Source organism: Plecotus auritus (genome assembly GCF_963455305.1).
Source record: "Plecotus auritus genome assembly, chromosome: 5".
In the NCBI taxonomy this organism is placed as follows: Eukaryota; Metazoa; Chordata; class Mammalia; order Chiroptera; family Vespertilionidae; genus Plecotus; species Plecotus auritus.
This window is the reverse complement of record NC_137776.1, coordinates 142,497,426-142,511,689: the sequence shown is the minus strand read 5'-3', so window position 1 is coordinate 142,511,689 and position 14,264 is coordinate 142,497,426. Positions and strand designations below refer to the sequence as shown.

The window sequence follows — 14,264 nt, the reverse complement described above, 5'->3', positions numbered from 1 at the left end:
AGAGAGGAAAGGAGATGAAGAGAAAGATAGAAACATCAATGATGAGAGAGAATCATTGACTGGCTGCCTCCTGTATGCCCCCTACTGGGGATCAAGCTGGCAACCTGGGCATGTGCCCTTGACCGGAATAGAACCCAGGATTCTTCAGTCCACAGACTGATACTCCATCTGTTGAGCCAAACTGGCTAGGGCTCACAAGGCTGTCTTAATGATATCTATATTTTAGTACCAAATGACTAGATGAGATTTAATCCTATTTCCACCTCAATCCCACCTCTTCAAGTCCCAAGACAGCACTACTGACCAATGGCAAGAGACTTCTTTTAAATAATCCCAAAGGGAAGTTTAAAAATCCTATGCATGCTCCTTATTATTAGACAACTCCATTATACTAAGCTAAAACCTACCTCTGTTAGTTTGACCCATTGGTCTAAGTTTGCTTACATAGAATGCCACAGAACAAGTTTCTCTACTCTTCTAGAAAATATTCAAGTATATGAAGACAGCTATCAGTCTGTCCTTTTGGGAATGAGTGCTTTACCTATATAAATTTCCCAATAAAACATCTGTCATTATCCATCTTCTAATTTCAGTCAAGTCCTGACAAACTGCTTGGCAGAGAAGGAAAAGGGGAACTAATGTAGATCTCCTACAAAATAATGAGGCACAAGTAATCAATTGTAACTATAATCCTTTAAGGAGAGTAGCAGAAGATCATGCAGTTATTACTCTTTCATTGTTAGATGTCACTGAATCCAATAGCTTTCTAAAATAAAGCATTCAAATGAAGACAGGGTCAGATGCTTCTGACAAAATTTTGGCTTTAGATAGCAGCATCTAACTGGCTCAAGAATCCTATCTAATAAAAGAGTAATATGCAAATTGACCGTACCTCCGCCACACCCACCAGCCACGCCCGCCAGCCAATCAGGAGGGAATATGCAAATAAACCCAACCAAGACGGGTGCAGCCACAGAGAGCAGGAGGGAGGCTTGGGTTTCCATGGCAATGGAGGAAGCCAAGTTTTCCGCCTGCCCTTGCTGGCCCAGGCCTCCACTCAATGCTACAAAGTTTCAATTATAGAAGATAAATAAATCCCAACAGAAATGGCTGCCGTCACGGAGCGAGCATAAGGCTTGGCTCCACTCCAGGCTACAAAGTTTCAATTGTAGAAGATAAATAAATCCCAGATACCAGGGCTTCTTCTGCTTGGATTGCAGGGGAGCGTGGCCAGCCTGCAAAGCACCACAGGCCCCTCGCCCAGGCTGCACCACACCCCAAGGGAACCCCCACCCTGATCCGGGACACCCTCCAGGGCAAACCAGCTGGCCCCCACCCATGCACCAGGCCTCTATCCTATCTAATAAAAGAGTAATATGCAGATTGACCATCACTCCAACACACAAGATGGCTGCCCCCATGTGGACACAAGATGGTCACCACAAGATGGCCAGCAGGGGAGGGCAGTTGGGAGGGACCAGGCCTGCAAGGGAGGGCAGTTGTGGGCGATCAGGCCAGCAGGGAAGGGCAGTTGGGAGGGACAAGGCCTGCAAGGGAGGGCAGGTGGGGGCGATCAAGCCTGCTGGGGAGGGCAGTTAGGGGTGACCAGGCTGGCAGAGGAGGGAAGTTGGGGGTGACTGGGTCTGCAGGGAAGGGCAGTTGGGGGGGACCCAGGCCTGCAGGGGAGAGCAGTTGGGGGGGACCAGGCCTGCAGGGGAGGGCAGTTAGGGGTGATCAGGCCTACAGGGGAGGGCAGTTAAAGGTGACCAGGCCTGCAGGGGAAGGCAGTTAGGGGCAAAACAGGCTGGCAGGGGAGCAGTTAGGCATCAATAAGGCTGGCAGGGGAGTGATTAGGGGGTGATCAGGCTGGCAGGCAGAAGCAATTAGGGGCAATCAGGAAGGCAAGCAGGCGAGCAGTTGGGAGCCAGCAGTTCTGGATTGTGAGTGGGATGTCATGGGATCGGGCCTAAACGAGCAGTCGGACATCCCTCAAGGGGTCCCAGATTGGAGAGGGTGCAGGCTGGGCTGAGGGACCCCCCGCTCTGTGCACGAATTTCGTGCACTGGGCCTCTAGTTTGCTATAAAAGCAACCTATTATTAGTCCTCCATTAGACAGATGAACAATCAACCTAATGATCTTGCCTCAGTAAAATATTTCTATTTGTTTTTGCCAGTATCTCCAACAACAAAACACCTGATGTTTCTACCAATGGACAAATGAGGCTTCTTCACAATTTAAAAGCAATTTTTAATAAATATTTTCATTGATTTTTTAGAGAGGGAGTGAGAGGGAGAGAAACATCGACAGATTGCCTCCTGCATGCCTCCTGCACACCCACTACTGGGATCGAACCCGAAATCTGGGCATGTGCCCTAATCAGGAATCAAACCAGCAACCTTTTGGTGCACAGGTAGACGCCCAATAAACGAGCCACACGAGACAGGGCACTTCCTCACAATTTAAAAGAAGCAAAGGAATGAATAATAAAAGTGATAAACAAAAATAAAACTTAGTGATTAAACTTGAGACTCATGAAAAGGTTTAAGACCATAATGCCACAGCTGTTAGATAACACCAAGAAAACGGACAATGAGAAGTATAAGAAGTCTACAAAGAACTGATAGCATAAGAAGTACAAGTTAAAGAAGTCTTGTACTTATAAGAACAAGAAGCACAGTAGGGTACACTGTGGCTAAATACTTATTAAAACTGCATTATCATCTGATGAAAAACAATCAGAATTGCTTGTGCCAAAACTTACAGTAAGAATTCAGAACCAGACAGTCACTTATTAGGAATAACACAGGCTTTTATTGAGGTTTACCTAATGATAAGACACACTTGAGAAAATCTTCCCAAATGTTGCTTCAGCTTTTTTTTTCTTCTTAATTCTAAGGAAAAGATGTCCCTTGAGCACCTAATTGAAAATATCCCTCTTTATTCTTCTTTACTGAACTGTCTTCCCTCTCATCAGAATTATTATAATTCATAACTATATATCTTTGTGCTTGCTTATTGTCCAATGACCCAGGAAACTATAAGCAAAATCAACTATAAGCAAAATCAACTCTTTTTAACATTGTATGCACTGAAGCACAGGGCCTTGTACATGGAATGTACTCATTAAATATTTGTAGTTAGTGAAGACAGAAAGAGAAAAAGAAAAGGGGACCCCAAGTTACTATAATCAGTTTGCTTCCAACATTAATTTCAATGTTGAGAAATTAATCACTTGTTGGACACTTATTATGATCTAGACCTTTTATATACATCATTTAATTTAGCCTCACAACAATCCTGCCAGGTTTCTCATTTGAAACTAAAGTAAGGCTCAGAGAAACTAAATATTAAAATAATTTACTTAAGCTGCACAACTAGGAAATTTGAACTCCAGATTATGTGAATATCAGCTTTATCTGATGTGAAGATGGCCCCCAAGATGCCCTTGTCTCCAATTATCTCCTCTCCCCCTCCAACAGCTATGGAGAAGTTGGAGGGGGAGACACCTACAGCAAATTAGTAGCTTTATAAAACCCAAAACCTGAGGCTATGTAGACAGTCTTAATTTTCTTTCAGGTTGCAGAAATCCTGCTAAAGAAGTAAATGAGTTATGAAAAACAAAACAAGCATTTTTACATTAATCAAACAATTCAACCCTCAAAAATATCTTTACAAGAGACCCATTATGTTAGTGAAAGCACTGGGGCTAAGAAAGTTTAATCCTTCACATTCCCCCTACAAACATATGGACGTGGGGTTTTCCAAAAACAAACAGTTGCTGCATAAAGTTGGCACAAAATTTTAGAGACACTCGTGCCACATAATCCTCATTTTCCTACTGTAAATATGTGATCCAGATGGGAGCGTTCAACAACTCAATTTACCCATTTGCAATTTTTAAGTTTGATGAGGGACCCATTCACTCTTTGTGCAATTAGTTTAAGTGTTGACTGCCAAATACACTCACGAGGAGACAACACATCCAGGTCAAAGAAAGGGTGTGGGAATATCATTTCAGAAAGGGTTGCACTGCAGCCAAAACTAACTCTGGGCTGCGGTCCACACTCGCCCTCGCCAGCTCCTCTCATTTCCTCTTTCCCCTCCACTGAACCATTCCTTCCTGGAGTCAGATTTAATGCTACAGGCAGGTTCCTACCTTGGTCTGAACAGTCTTATCAAACTTGTCATTTTTGAAGCTAAACGTATTTTGATGTCTCTGAGGCCTGGAACGGGCCACGTTCCCTCTCTGGGAGCTCATCGCCGAAATCACAATCACCAAACGCTGGGACTAGGAAGATTCAAGAAGCCAGAAACTACCTCACGGAGAAGACGCCTGTCACTGACCCGGAAGAAACTGATCTAGCTTTCTCGCCCCGCCCCCGTCAGTCCACGTGACGCCGCGCGGAGGTCAAAGGACATACTCGGTCCCTCAGCTACTTGAAGGCTCTTCCTCGAGGCCAAGACTCGATCCCTCCGCTCATCCTCACTCAAACTCCGCATATAAATCCCGCTTTCTTCGAAGCGAGAATTCCCCCATTGGTCCGAACGTAGATGTCCATCAAGGCGAAGGGGCGGGGAAGCTTTACTTCTATTGGTCCTTCTTTTCCGCAGTCCCCGCCTCCTGCCGACTCAGCTCAGCCTCTCCTGGTGCCCGACTCCATTGGACGGCTTGTGATTGGTGGAAATCGGGTTAAACTGGACTGCGTCCCTCCCCCTGCCTGCTCGGAGGCTGGAGCCCGGGTCAGTTTTGGCATCTCCATCCAGTCAGTGACCAAGTCCTGGCTTAGCGAGTCTTTTGCTGGTCCCCCTCGGTTCCCTTCCAGCCTCCCTCCCGCCACGAGGGCGAGCCCAGCGACTGGCAGGCAGAACAGGAGCAAGAAGGGAGGATTAAAGAGAGGAAACACCTGGCTGGGGCTGGGTGGTGTCGGCAGTGCCATAAAGGGCGGTGGTGGCAGCGGCGGCGGCAGCGGCAGCGGCAGCAGCTGCGACCACGGCTGCTCGGGACCTGAGGGCTGACCGAGAGCAACCGGCGGCGGCGGCAGCTCCAGCGCCTCGCGCCGGGGCCGTTAGCAGAACGCGAGCCCGTGTGGAGGAGCAGGGCCGGCGCGAGGAGGCGAGGAGGGAGCGCGAGTGGGCCCTCTCGGGCACTGCCGCCTTTCTTCGTCCCGTCGCCAGCACAGCAGCCCTCGTTCCTTCTGCTCGGCCGGTCCCGCCCGCAGGCCGGGAGAGTCCGGCGGCGGCGGCAGCGGCGGCGGCGGCATCGCGGAGCGCGCCCCGAGGAGGACAGCGCGTCGGCAGAGGTTCTCTCCCAGCCCTTTCAGCCCGACACCTTGACTGCGGCCCCTCCGGTGCAGGTGCGTGAGGCGGCGCGGGGGCTGGGCCGCTGCGGCCGGGCGTGGGGAGGGGGCGCTAGGCCCGGAGCCGCAGCGCGGGCGGGTCGAGGCGAGCCGTGGCCCGGCAGGGGGAGGGGAGCGAGATGCGTCTTTGTTGTTGGAGACCGGGATCCCACTCAGCGCGGGGAAAGGCGGGGAAGCCCCTCCCGATTTTGGAGAGGGTTCTCCAGGGGGATCGGGAAAGGGAGAGGTAGAGTGGGGTCCGTGTGGTGGGCGAGGCGGCGGGAATCTGGGGGCCTGGGAGAGGCTGACCGACGGGTGGAAAAGGTCTTGCTTAGGTTCTCCTTGCCGAGAAGGTCTCCTTTCACTTCCTTTGCTTTTCTAACCGTGGACGGAGACATGAGGTCAGGTTCACGGTTAGATTCGCGGTGCCTGAACGCTTTCTCCTGTATGCCCTCGTGTGTCAGCCTCGATGTGAGATCGAATCTGCCGGGTCCTTAGTGATTTGTGAATTCCGGTCGGGCCGTAGGGTTCCTTTTCTCCAGATGGGTGAACTGTAATCTTACCTATTTTCGAACTCTGAGTGGTGAGGAATTTTGAACCGGAAAATTGGAGTTTATGTTTGGGTGTTTTGTTTGTTAATCCTGGAACGAAAGTTCTTTCAAGTTAGATTGTATTGTTGTGAAGGGCTTTTGTAAAGATAATGTAACCCAGCTTCTTGTTTAAAACAAAAATGTTCATGATGATCTATGGTGAAGTGTCTGGCAATGCCAGAGCATAATTTGTTTTAAACGATGCTTTGTTTTAAGTAAGTGTGAGGTGGATTTGGTAAGCAAAGGGATGAATAACGGAATACAGAGAGGATGATGTTTAAATTTTGGATGTTTATGAAAAGATATTACTGTTTAATACTTGATCCACAAGATGAGTCATTGATTTTTTAAGGCTCCAATTAATAAAATGAATTTTGGATATCTTCTGCCAGCATTTGAAACTACCTAGTGGGTCTGAGTAAAAGTCAGGTACCTGTTGTAATAGTATTCATCTGTTTACTAGTACATTAACAGGAAGACTTAAAAGAAAATGAACTCTTCTCCATAAAGAGTTTGTCTCTTTATGTATTTATAGCATAAACTCACTTGGGTGATATGTCTAATATCTAATAATTACCAGTGTTTTGATAGTTATCATAATTGCAGTGTTCTGATTGGGTACTGCCAACTCTTTGCTTGTTGGTAAAGTTCTATTTTTGGAGTAGGGGTAGTGGGTTACTTGAAAAGTCGAGATAGCCACGTTTCCACTAATAAAAAATATAAAATCCCTGTTGTGTAATAATCGCTGTTTTTTTGAGATACAGGGGGAAATGAATAGCACCCTCATCCATATTTTGACACCTCTTTTGTCTTACCATAGTATTAATAAGGTTAATTGGCAAGGATGGGATTAGATTTTTACCAGGCAAGGCAGTTTTAATTTTGTCCCTCACTGTATGGTACTGTAGGTAAGTGGCTTGTTTTCTTGAGTATTTTTGCCCATTTTGAAATGTGTGTGAAATGACATCTGACAAAGAATTTTCTGTATCCCTGTGACAGAATAATGTTTTGGTTGCTTAATGGACACAGAAGAACTAGGCAATTAGTGTCTGTTCCAAGTTCTGTCACTGAATTGGTCTACAGGCCAGCTATCCCACATCTGAGTCAGTTTCTTCATTTGTAATATAGGACTAATAAAACGTGCCACCTGCTCACTTTATAGGAAGGGCAATAAGAATCAACAGTTACTCTGGTATGTGACATAGATTGTTTCAGTTAAATAAGAGTACTTTTTAGTGCAGTTCTCTTATTTTGTTTTGACGTTATGAATTTCAATTTCTTGGTGAAGAATTAGCATAAAGTAGTTATAATAGGGAGAATGCCTATCTATATGCATTTAGGAAGTTATACTAGTAGACATAAAGTTTCTTCCATGTTAAGATTGGTTATATCTTTAGAATCAGTGATGACAAGAAAAGAGAGTGACAAATTAACTTGGTTGGTTTATTTACTGATATATTTTATTTGTAACATATCCAAAAATTTGCTCTTACTGCTCAAAAATTATGCCTGCCTTTCCTACCCTGTTAAAAAATTTTCACATACATTGTTCTATATGCCTCTCAACCAGCTTTGTGCGTTAGAGGGGGAAAGTGATGTCATATATAGGTGGAATAAAGCCCAGAGTACTTAATTATTCAAATTGCCTAAAGCTACACAATTTGTAAGAATTGAGACTTGAAGCTGAGTTTTCTGACATCTAATCCTAAATCCTTTCCTCGGGAGCAGTGTTTTTCAAACATTTGACTGGCCCAACAGTTTTTGCCAATTCAGGTGAAATGACAAATAATATAGCAATATAAGTATTGGCAACACACAATATAATGAATATCCATGCATCCATTACCAATTTAAAGAAATAAAACTACCAAACAAAATGAAGCTTTCTCATAGTACTTTACATACCCCTCTCTACCCTTTTCCTCATTCCTCACCACTGACCCAAAATTGATATGCATCCATCCTATCCATGTTTACACTTTACTTCCTACCTTTACATCCATAAACACTATATAATTTTTCTTTGTTTTAAGACTATTTAAATATGATGATTGTATCTGTAGCTTTCTTCACTCAATTAGCTAAAATTTATTTGTGTTTAGTCAGGTAGTTCTAGTTTATTTTTCTGCAATATGGTATGTGTTCCATTATGTGACTATATCAAGTTTTTGTTGTTTATTTTAGTTTTTCCACTTGTTTGCTTATTAAACAGTCTTGTGGGGAATATTCTTTTATATGTTTACTTAGGGCAGTGGTTCTTGACCCTATATCTCATTTTTATAGACATGTTTTGCAACTTCCCCAATATTGTCCTAAAAAGAAATTGATAGTAATAAACTTACATTCATATTTTAAGGAAAGTAATGCCCTTACTAAAATATAAAAAGTAACTTATAACAAAGTAATACATTCTGTTCTGTGAATGCTGGGGCTCAACCACACTCTAAATCTTTCTACCAAGTGTGATAGTAGACCTGTACCATCAGAATTCTGGGAGCTTGTTAGAAATCAGAAGTTCAGGCCCTACTCTTCCAACTCAGATGCTGAATTTGAACAAGATTCCCAGGTGATTTGTGTGCACATTAAAGTATAAGAAGCACTGCTAGAAGAAATGTAGTTGTCAGCTACTTTGCACCAATGGGTAATATCACCATGAATAAATAGGACAGCTACTAATGCAGATTAAAACAGGTGTTGAATTGGCCATTCAAACACCAGTGGTGGTACTAATGATGAAAAATAAGTTTCTGAAATAACAAACTATTTTCAGTAAAGTTTGAACAAAAATAAAAGTGCAGTCTTAATCTCTTTAAATAGTGGTTGCATTCTTTATGATCTACATCTATATTAAAATAAAACTATATTTTGTGTTAAGTCCTGTTTATAAATATCTGACCTTAGTGTCAGCAGAATGTTCCAGAGATATGGGACGTGGGGCAGCATTATCTCCACGCATTAAGAATGCTTGGCACCATGGCATCTGTTCAGTAGTACCCACCATTGATTATAACAACTAAAAGCCAACATTGAGCAAGATTGCCCTGGGATACAAATCTAGTAGTAGATTCTAGAACACAGGGTAGATGCTACTTCTTCAACTTTAAACTACCAGTTTTCTCTGCAAAGTGTTTGTTTCCGTAATGGATGAGAAAGTCTATTTTCCCACCTTCCAAATACTTTAGACTTCTTAAGTTTCTTCATTCTGAGTATGAAATAGTACCTCATTGTAGTTTTCATTTGCATCTCCCCAATTAGATGACCTATAATTGAGAACTCTTTCATTAGCCATTCTCATTCCTTTTTCTATACATTACTTCTTGTTGTTGTTGTTTTTATGGGATTGCTCATTTTAAATGATTTGTAAATGCTTTTTATATACTCTTGTAAAAATACTTGGTAGGCTTTACAAATATCTGTCTAGTTTTTAGCATGCCTTTTCACTTTAAATATATTGTTAATGTTAATGTCAAGTTTATTCTTTTATGATTGTGCTTTTTCTCTTTAAAGGTTTTCTTTATCCTGAGGTTATGGGTTCTGTTATAGCTTATTTTAAAAGTTTTACTTTTTCATATTTAGATCTTAAATTTACATAGAACTATTTTTATGTAATGATGTATTTATGAATCTAAATTTGCTTAATAAAAATGACTAACCTCTAGCCCAGCAGGTGTGGCACAGTGGTTGAGCATTGACCTATGAACCAGGTTATGATTAGATTCCTGGTCAGGGCACATGCCCTGGTTAAGGGCTCAGTTCCTGGTAAGGGATGTGCAGGAGGCAGCCAATTAATAATGTTTCTCTCTCATCGATGTTTCTATCTCTGTCATTCCAACTTTTCTTTTTAATTTAACTGGTATTTGAAATCTGTAAGGTTTGAGAACCACTGCTTCAAAATACTCTGATTCCTGTGTTTCATCTGTGACTCACATTCAGTCTCTAAAACATCATAGAAAGTGAGCAGGCACTCTTAACTGATCTATCATTTGTATCCTCCACATTCCACAGTTTAATTTACATGCCTTTTCATCACTTTTTTATTCTGGCTAGAATTTTTTTAAATGATTCTTATGACCCTACTTTTTAAAACATAATTTCAGAGTAAATATAGATAATATTTTAATGTTAATTTGGCTCAGATATAGGCCCTGATTTTTTCCCCAAGAATTAAAAGCAAGGATGGTTAACAAGTTCTTGCATACATGTAAAGATGAAAAGTGGAAAGGAAATAATGGGCCAGACTACTGTGAATTGATCACTATTCTAGGTTTGGGAAGATAGATGTATAAACAAATGAAGCAAAGGTCCCTAACTTCCTAGAACTTATTACCTAGCAGAGGACCACAGGGAATATGCACAATAAATAAAATAATATATATTAAATTAAAATATATATATTAGAAAGTGATAAACACTTCTAAAGAAAAAGGAGAGAAGGGTACAGGGAATTATTAAATAGGATGATTAGGGTAGTTCTCATTGAGAAAGGGAGAATGAACTGAGATGTGCGTTGAGGGCATTAGCTATACATGAAGAAGACAGCAAAATCTTGAAAGAGTGTAGAGAATGTAGTCTTTAAGTTAAACCTGTGTTCCTGGCTCTCCCACTTAAGTTGTGTGAACTTAGACAAATTAATTGACTTAACAACCTGAAGCCTTGATTTCCTCATGTGTAAAAGGATGATAAGCTCAGAAAAGTATTATTAAGATAAAGGAGATGCTAAGTGAAAGCATCTACCTCCCACCCCCACCTAGTTCTCATGTAGCACTCTATATTTTCATAGCATTTATCGTCCTGTATAATAATCTGTGTCTAGTTGTAAATTTTATCCCACCCATTCACAAATATTAATGAGAAGAACCAGTCAGTGTGGTAATATATTTCATTAACACAGTAATTTATAAACTACCTTCACACCTGTTTTTATTTGAGAATCATCTCATGCAGATCTGTTGAGAAAAGGTTTTTTATTTATAGAGTCTTTATGCTAGAGCTCCACATTGTATTATTATAGGCATTAACTCATTAATCACCACACATCATTTTTGTGATGGAGACAGTGGATATGTATCATCTTGCACTTGAAGAAATTGAAGCTAAAAAATAACATAAAGGTGACACAGAAAGTCAAGTAGAATTTGGATCAAATCTGATTACATTTGGCTATATTTTCCCTCTGTCCCCCCCCCCCTTTTTTTTTTCTGCAGTATTGCTAAAATTGACTAAATTATAAAAGTGAAACTATGTGGCTTATGTTATATTGTTAGAGCATGACCTTTGGAAAATCATTAAGACACAAAACAATATTTAAGTTATGACTTTCTTTTCAGTTTTCCCTCATTAAGTTTCTCACATTGTCTCAGGAGGTGACATTAGGACTGGCAATAGTTAGAGGTCTTTACCCTTGAAAATAAATAGTGCTAAAGAAATTCTTTTCATTATGGCTGTCTTGGAGTATTTAAGATTTATTTTTAGGATGTAGTCACACAGGGTTAAGAAAATAAATATATGCTTAATATAGGTCAGGATGAATAAGAAAGGGGTTGAAAAAACCTCATTAGCTTGGTGTAGGCAATTCTCTGTTCCAGTCCCAACAAACCATTGTCTCCAAGAATAAAAGTAGAAGACATCATCAGTTTATCAATTTCAGTAAACTTGCCCTAGCAGGTTTGGCTTAGTGGATAGAGCATCCGCCTGAGGACTGAGGGGTTACAGATTCAATTCAGGTCAAGGGCACATGCCTGGGTTGCGAGCTTGATCCAAGTGGGGGGTGTGCAGGAGGCAGCTGATCATTGTTTCTCTCTCATCATTGATGTTTCTATCTCTTTCTCCCTCTCCCTTCCTCTCTGAAATCAATAAAAATATATTTTTAAAAAATTCAATAAACTTGTTTGATTTCTGAATTTAGAAGATTGATCTTTAAATGCATTTTAAAAATTAAAATCAATTGAAATAATTCGTATAATACTTTTCCCAGAAATGCCATCCATAGACCTGTGACCTAGATATTTTGTTTCTGATTAGTATCCTGCTTGGTGTACTGATAATTTTTTACTCCCTAGCTTGACCATTCCCACCCCCAAATGTAAAACTTCTTCTCTGCACATCAATTATCAGCAGGAAAAGAATGCTGATCGGTAACTTGATTTGGCAAGCTTATATCTGAAATACAACAGGTTACATTTTGTTCTTTTTTTTTTTTAACAGACCTCAGTGTCCCTTTTATTAATAAAGATTTAGGGCAGTAAAGTTAATAGGTGTGAGGACTTTTTAAAATTATACATTAAGGATATTCTGATACAATCCCCAAGGGTAAAATGGCTTTCAATTTTTTGGTTAGAATCCAGGTAAGAACATTTTGGTTCATGAGCTAATACATACATAAAGAAAACAGAAAAGATTATCTATATGGTCAGTGTGAGCATGGTTCAGGAGATTTTTTTTACCTCTGGAGAAAGAAGTAAAACTTAAACAGAATCTTTTATTTAAAAAAAAAAAAAACACACAGCAAAAGTTGTTTTATTTATTTATAGAAAGGAATGTAAGTTGGGGAGAATTTTACATTGGGAGGATTTTACCTACAGAGATGGGAACAGTGTACAAAGGCGTAGAAGCAAGAAATAATTTTTCTTAATGAGGAACAGTATGTTTAGTAGAATGAATGAATGGGGAAATGCTCAAAAAGCATAGAGTCCTGGAAGCAGAGAGGGTGGGAAAATCATGTATGGCATGCTAAAGAATTTAGATTTATTCAAGAGGGCTTATACATTTCATTGAAAGATTTAAATTAAAATAGGAAAATGACATTACCTGGCAACAGTGTTATGTGGATTTAGAGGGGTATGATATATTAGTGAGTGATTTTATAACAGTGAATGAAAAGTGGCTGAGCTAATAAGATGTGACTGGGAGGAATGGAGGGGTACATAGGATTAAATAAGAAGAGGGAGAGGGAGGGAAATACTGAGATTTTCAGGGTCTATAACCTTAAAGATCTGTGCTAGAGATTTAAGTTTTTAGATTTAGTCATCATTATTGTATAAGTAGTAGTTAAAGCCATAGATGTGATTGAGATAAAAAGACAGGAAAACAAAAGATGACCAAAGTTGTAGTTAAAGTCTTGGGTTAGACAAAAGATAAGAAGACAAAAGATGGCCAATCTTTGTGTTTTTTAATTAATTAAATAAGCAAATAAAAGCTTTGAAGGAGGTCACCAGAAAATGAAAGATTTCCTTCATTACAAGAAGGAAGGAAAGGCCCTAACCGGTTTGGCTCAGTGGATAGAGCATCGGCCTGCAGACTGAAGGATCCCAGGTTCTATTCTGGTCAAGGGCATATACCTTGGTTGCAGGCACATCCCCAGTAGGGGGTGTGCAGGAGGCAGCTGATCGATGTTTCTCTCTCATCGATGTTTCTAACTCTATCCCTCTCCCATCCTCTCTGTAAAAAATCAATAAAATATATTTTAAAAAAAGAAGGAAGGAAAGGACAAATAGTGTTTAATACCACAGAACAATCTTGTAAATTAAGACTGAGAAATATCCAGTGCATTTTGAAATAATAAGAAGTCATTCATCAGTGATCCTAAATAGGTTAACAATTTGATGATAGATATTAATCACAATTTATTTGGGGCCCATTGGGGAATAGTGAGAAGTTTGATTCTGGAGGATACTCAGAGATAGTGGTTAGAGTGTAGGTACACACACTTTTTATAAATTTTTAATTTTTGAGTCTTGAATAAACAGAAGAGATGAACCAGTAGAGCAGGAGAGGCTAAAAATGCATTGGTCTTGGAAGATGCGCGATAGAGGCATTGGAACCCTCCAGAATATGTGTGAAGGAAGTAAAGGTAATCAGGCTTTGATTAAAACTAATTGATTTATAGGGTCCGAAAAGAGATTATCAAATGTATGTCTGACTGTTCCAAGTAAAAGAACAAACTAATATAATATCCTACATCAACTGTAATTTATTATCCTACTCACACATTTTGAGTTGTTCCTTCTGTTGTCTTATTCTACATAACCCTTTTGTTTGTAAACACTGGAAACTACTATAAAATGGTGGAAAATGTAACCACAGTAAATCAAGAGAATTATATGTGTTCATTTACAATTAAAGATGACAGAAATTGAATGATTTCCCAATTGAACTCTCTTTTTTTTTTGTATTTAGACTTTAAGAAGTTGAGGTCAATGGAAACTATTTTATACTGTTTTGACTTGTTCTTAGTAATGCTCCCACAGGTTTTAATTTTTTTCTTTAGAAATATCTCTTTTAGATTGTTTTTAATAGAATGTACAATAAGATTTCTCTTTCTGCAGGGGCAAGGAGAGC

The 14,264-nt window shown here is 40.3% G+C and overlaps 2 protein-coding genes across 3 annotated transcripts in view; one reads left to right on the top strand and one right to left on the bottom strand.

Annotated features, from left to right (window-relative positions):
* The window catches only part of LOC308247915 (uncharacterized protein C9orf85 homolog), a 64,818-nt gene extending 60,075 nt beyond the window's left edge, over positions 1-4,743 (bottom strand). The window contains exon 1 of the mRNA XM_080667749.1: positions 4,158-4,743. Coding sequence (XP_080523875.1) covers positions 4,158-4,259 — 102 coding nt within the window. The 5' untranslated portion in view covers positions 4,260-4,743. The remainder of the gene's footprint in view (positions 1-4,157) is intronic.
* Positions 4,720-14,264, top strand: part of ABHD17B (abhydrolase domain containing 17B, depalmitoylase) — a 46,822-nt gene continuing 37,277 nt past the window's right edge. The window contains exon 1 of one of the 2 annotated variants that reach the window (XM_080667747.1): positions 4,720-5,355. The gene's annotated coding sequence lies outside the window, so the exon portion shown is untranslated. The remainder of the gene's footprint in view (positions 5,356-14,264) is intronic. The other variant, XM_080667748.1, reaches the window with a different exon arrangement.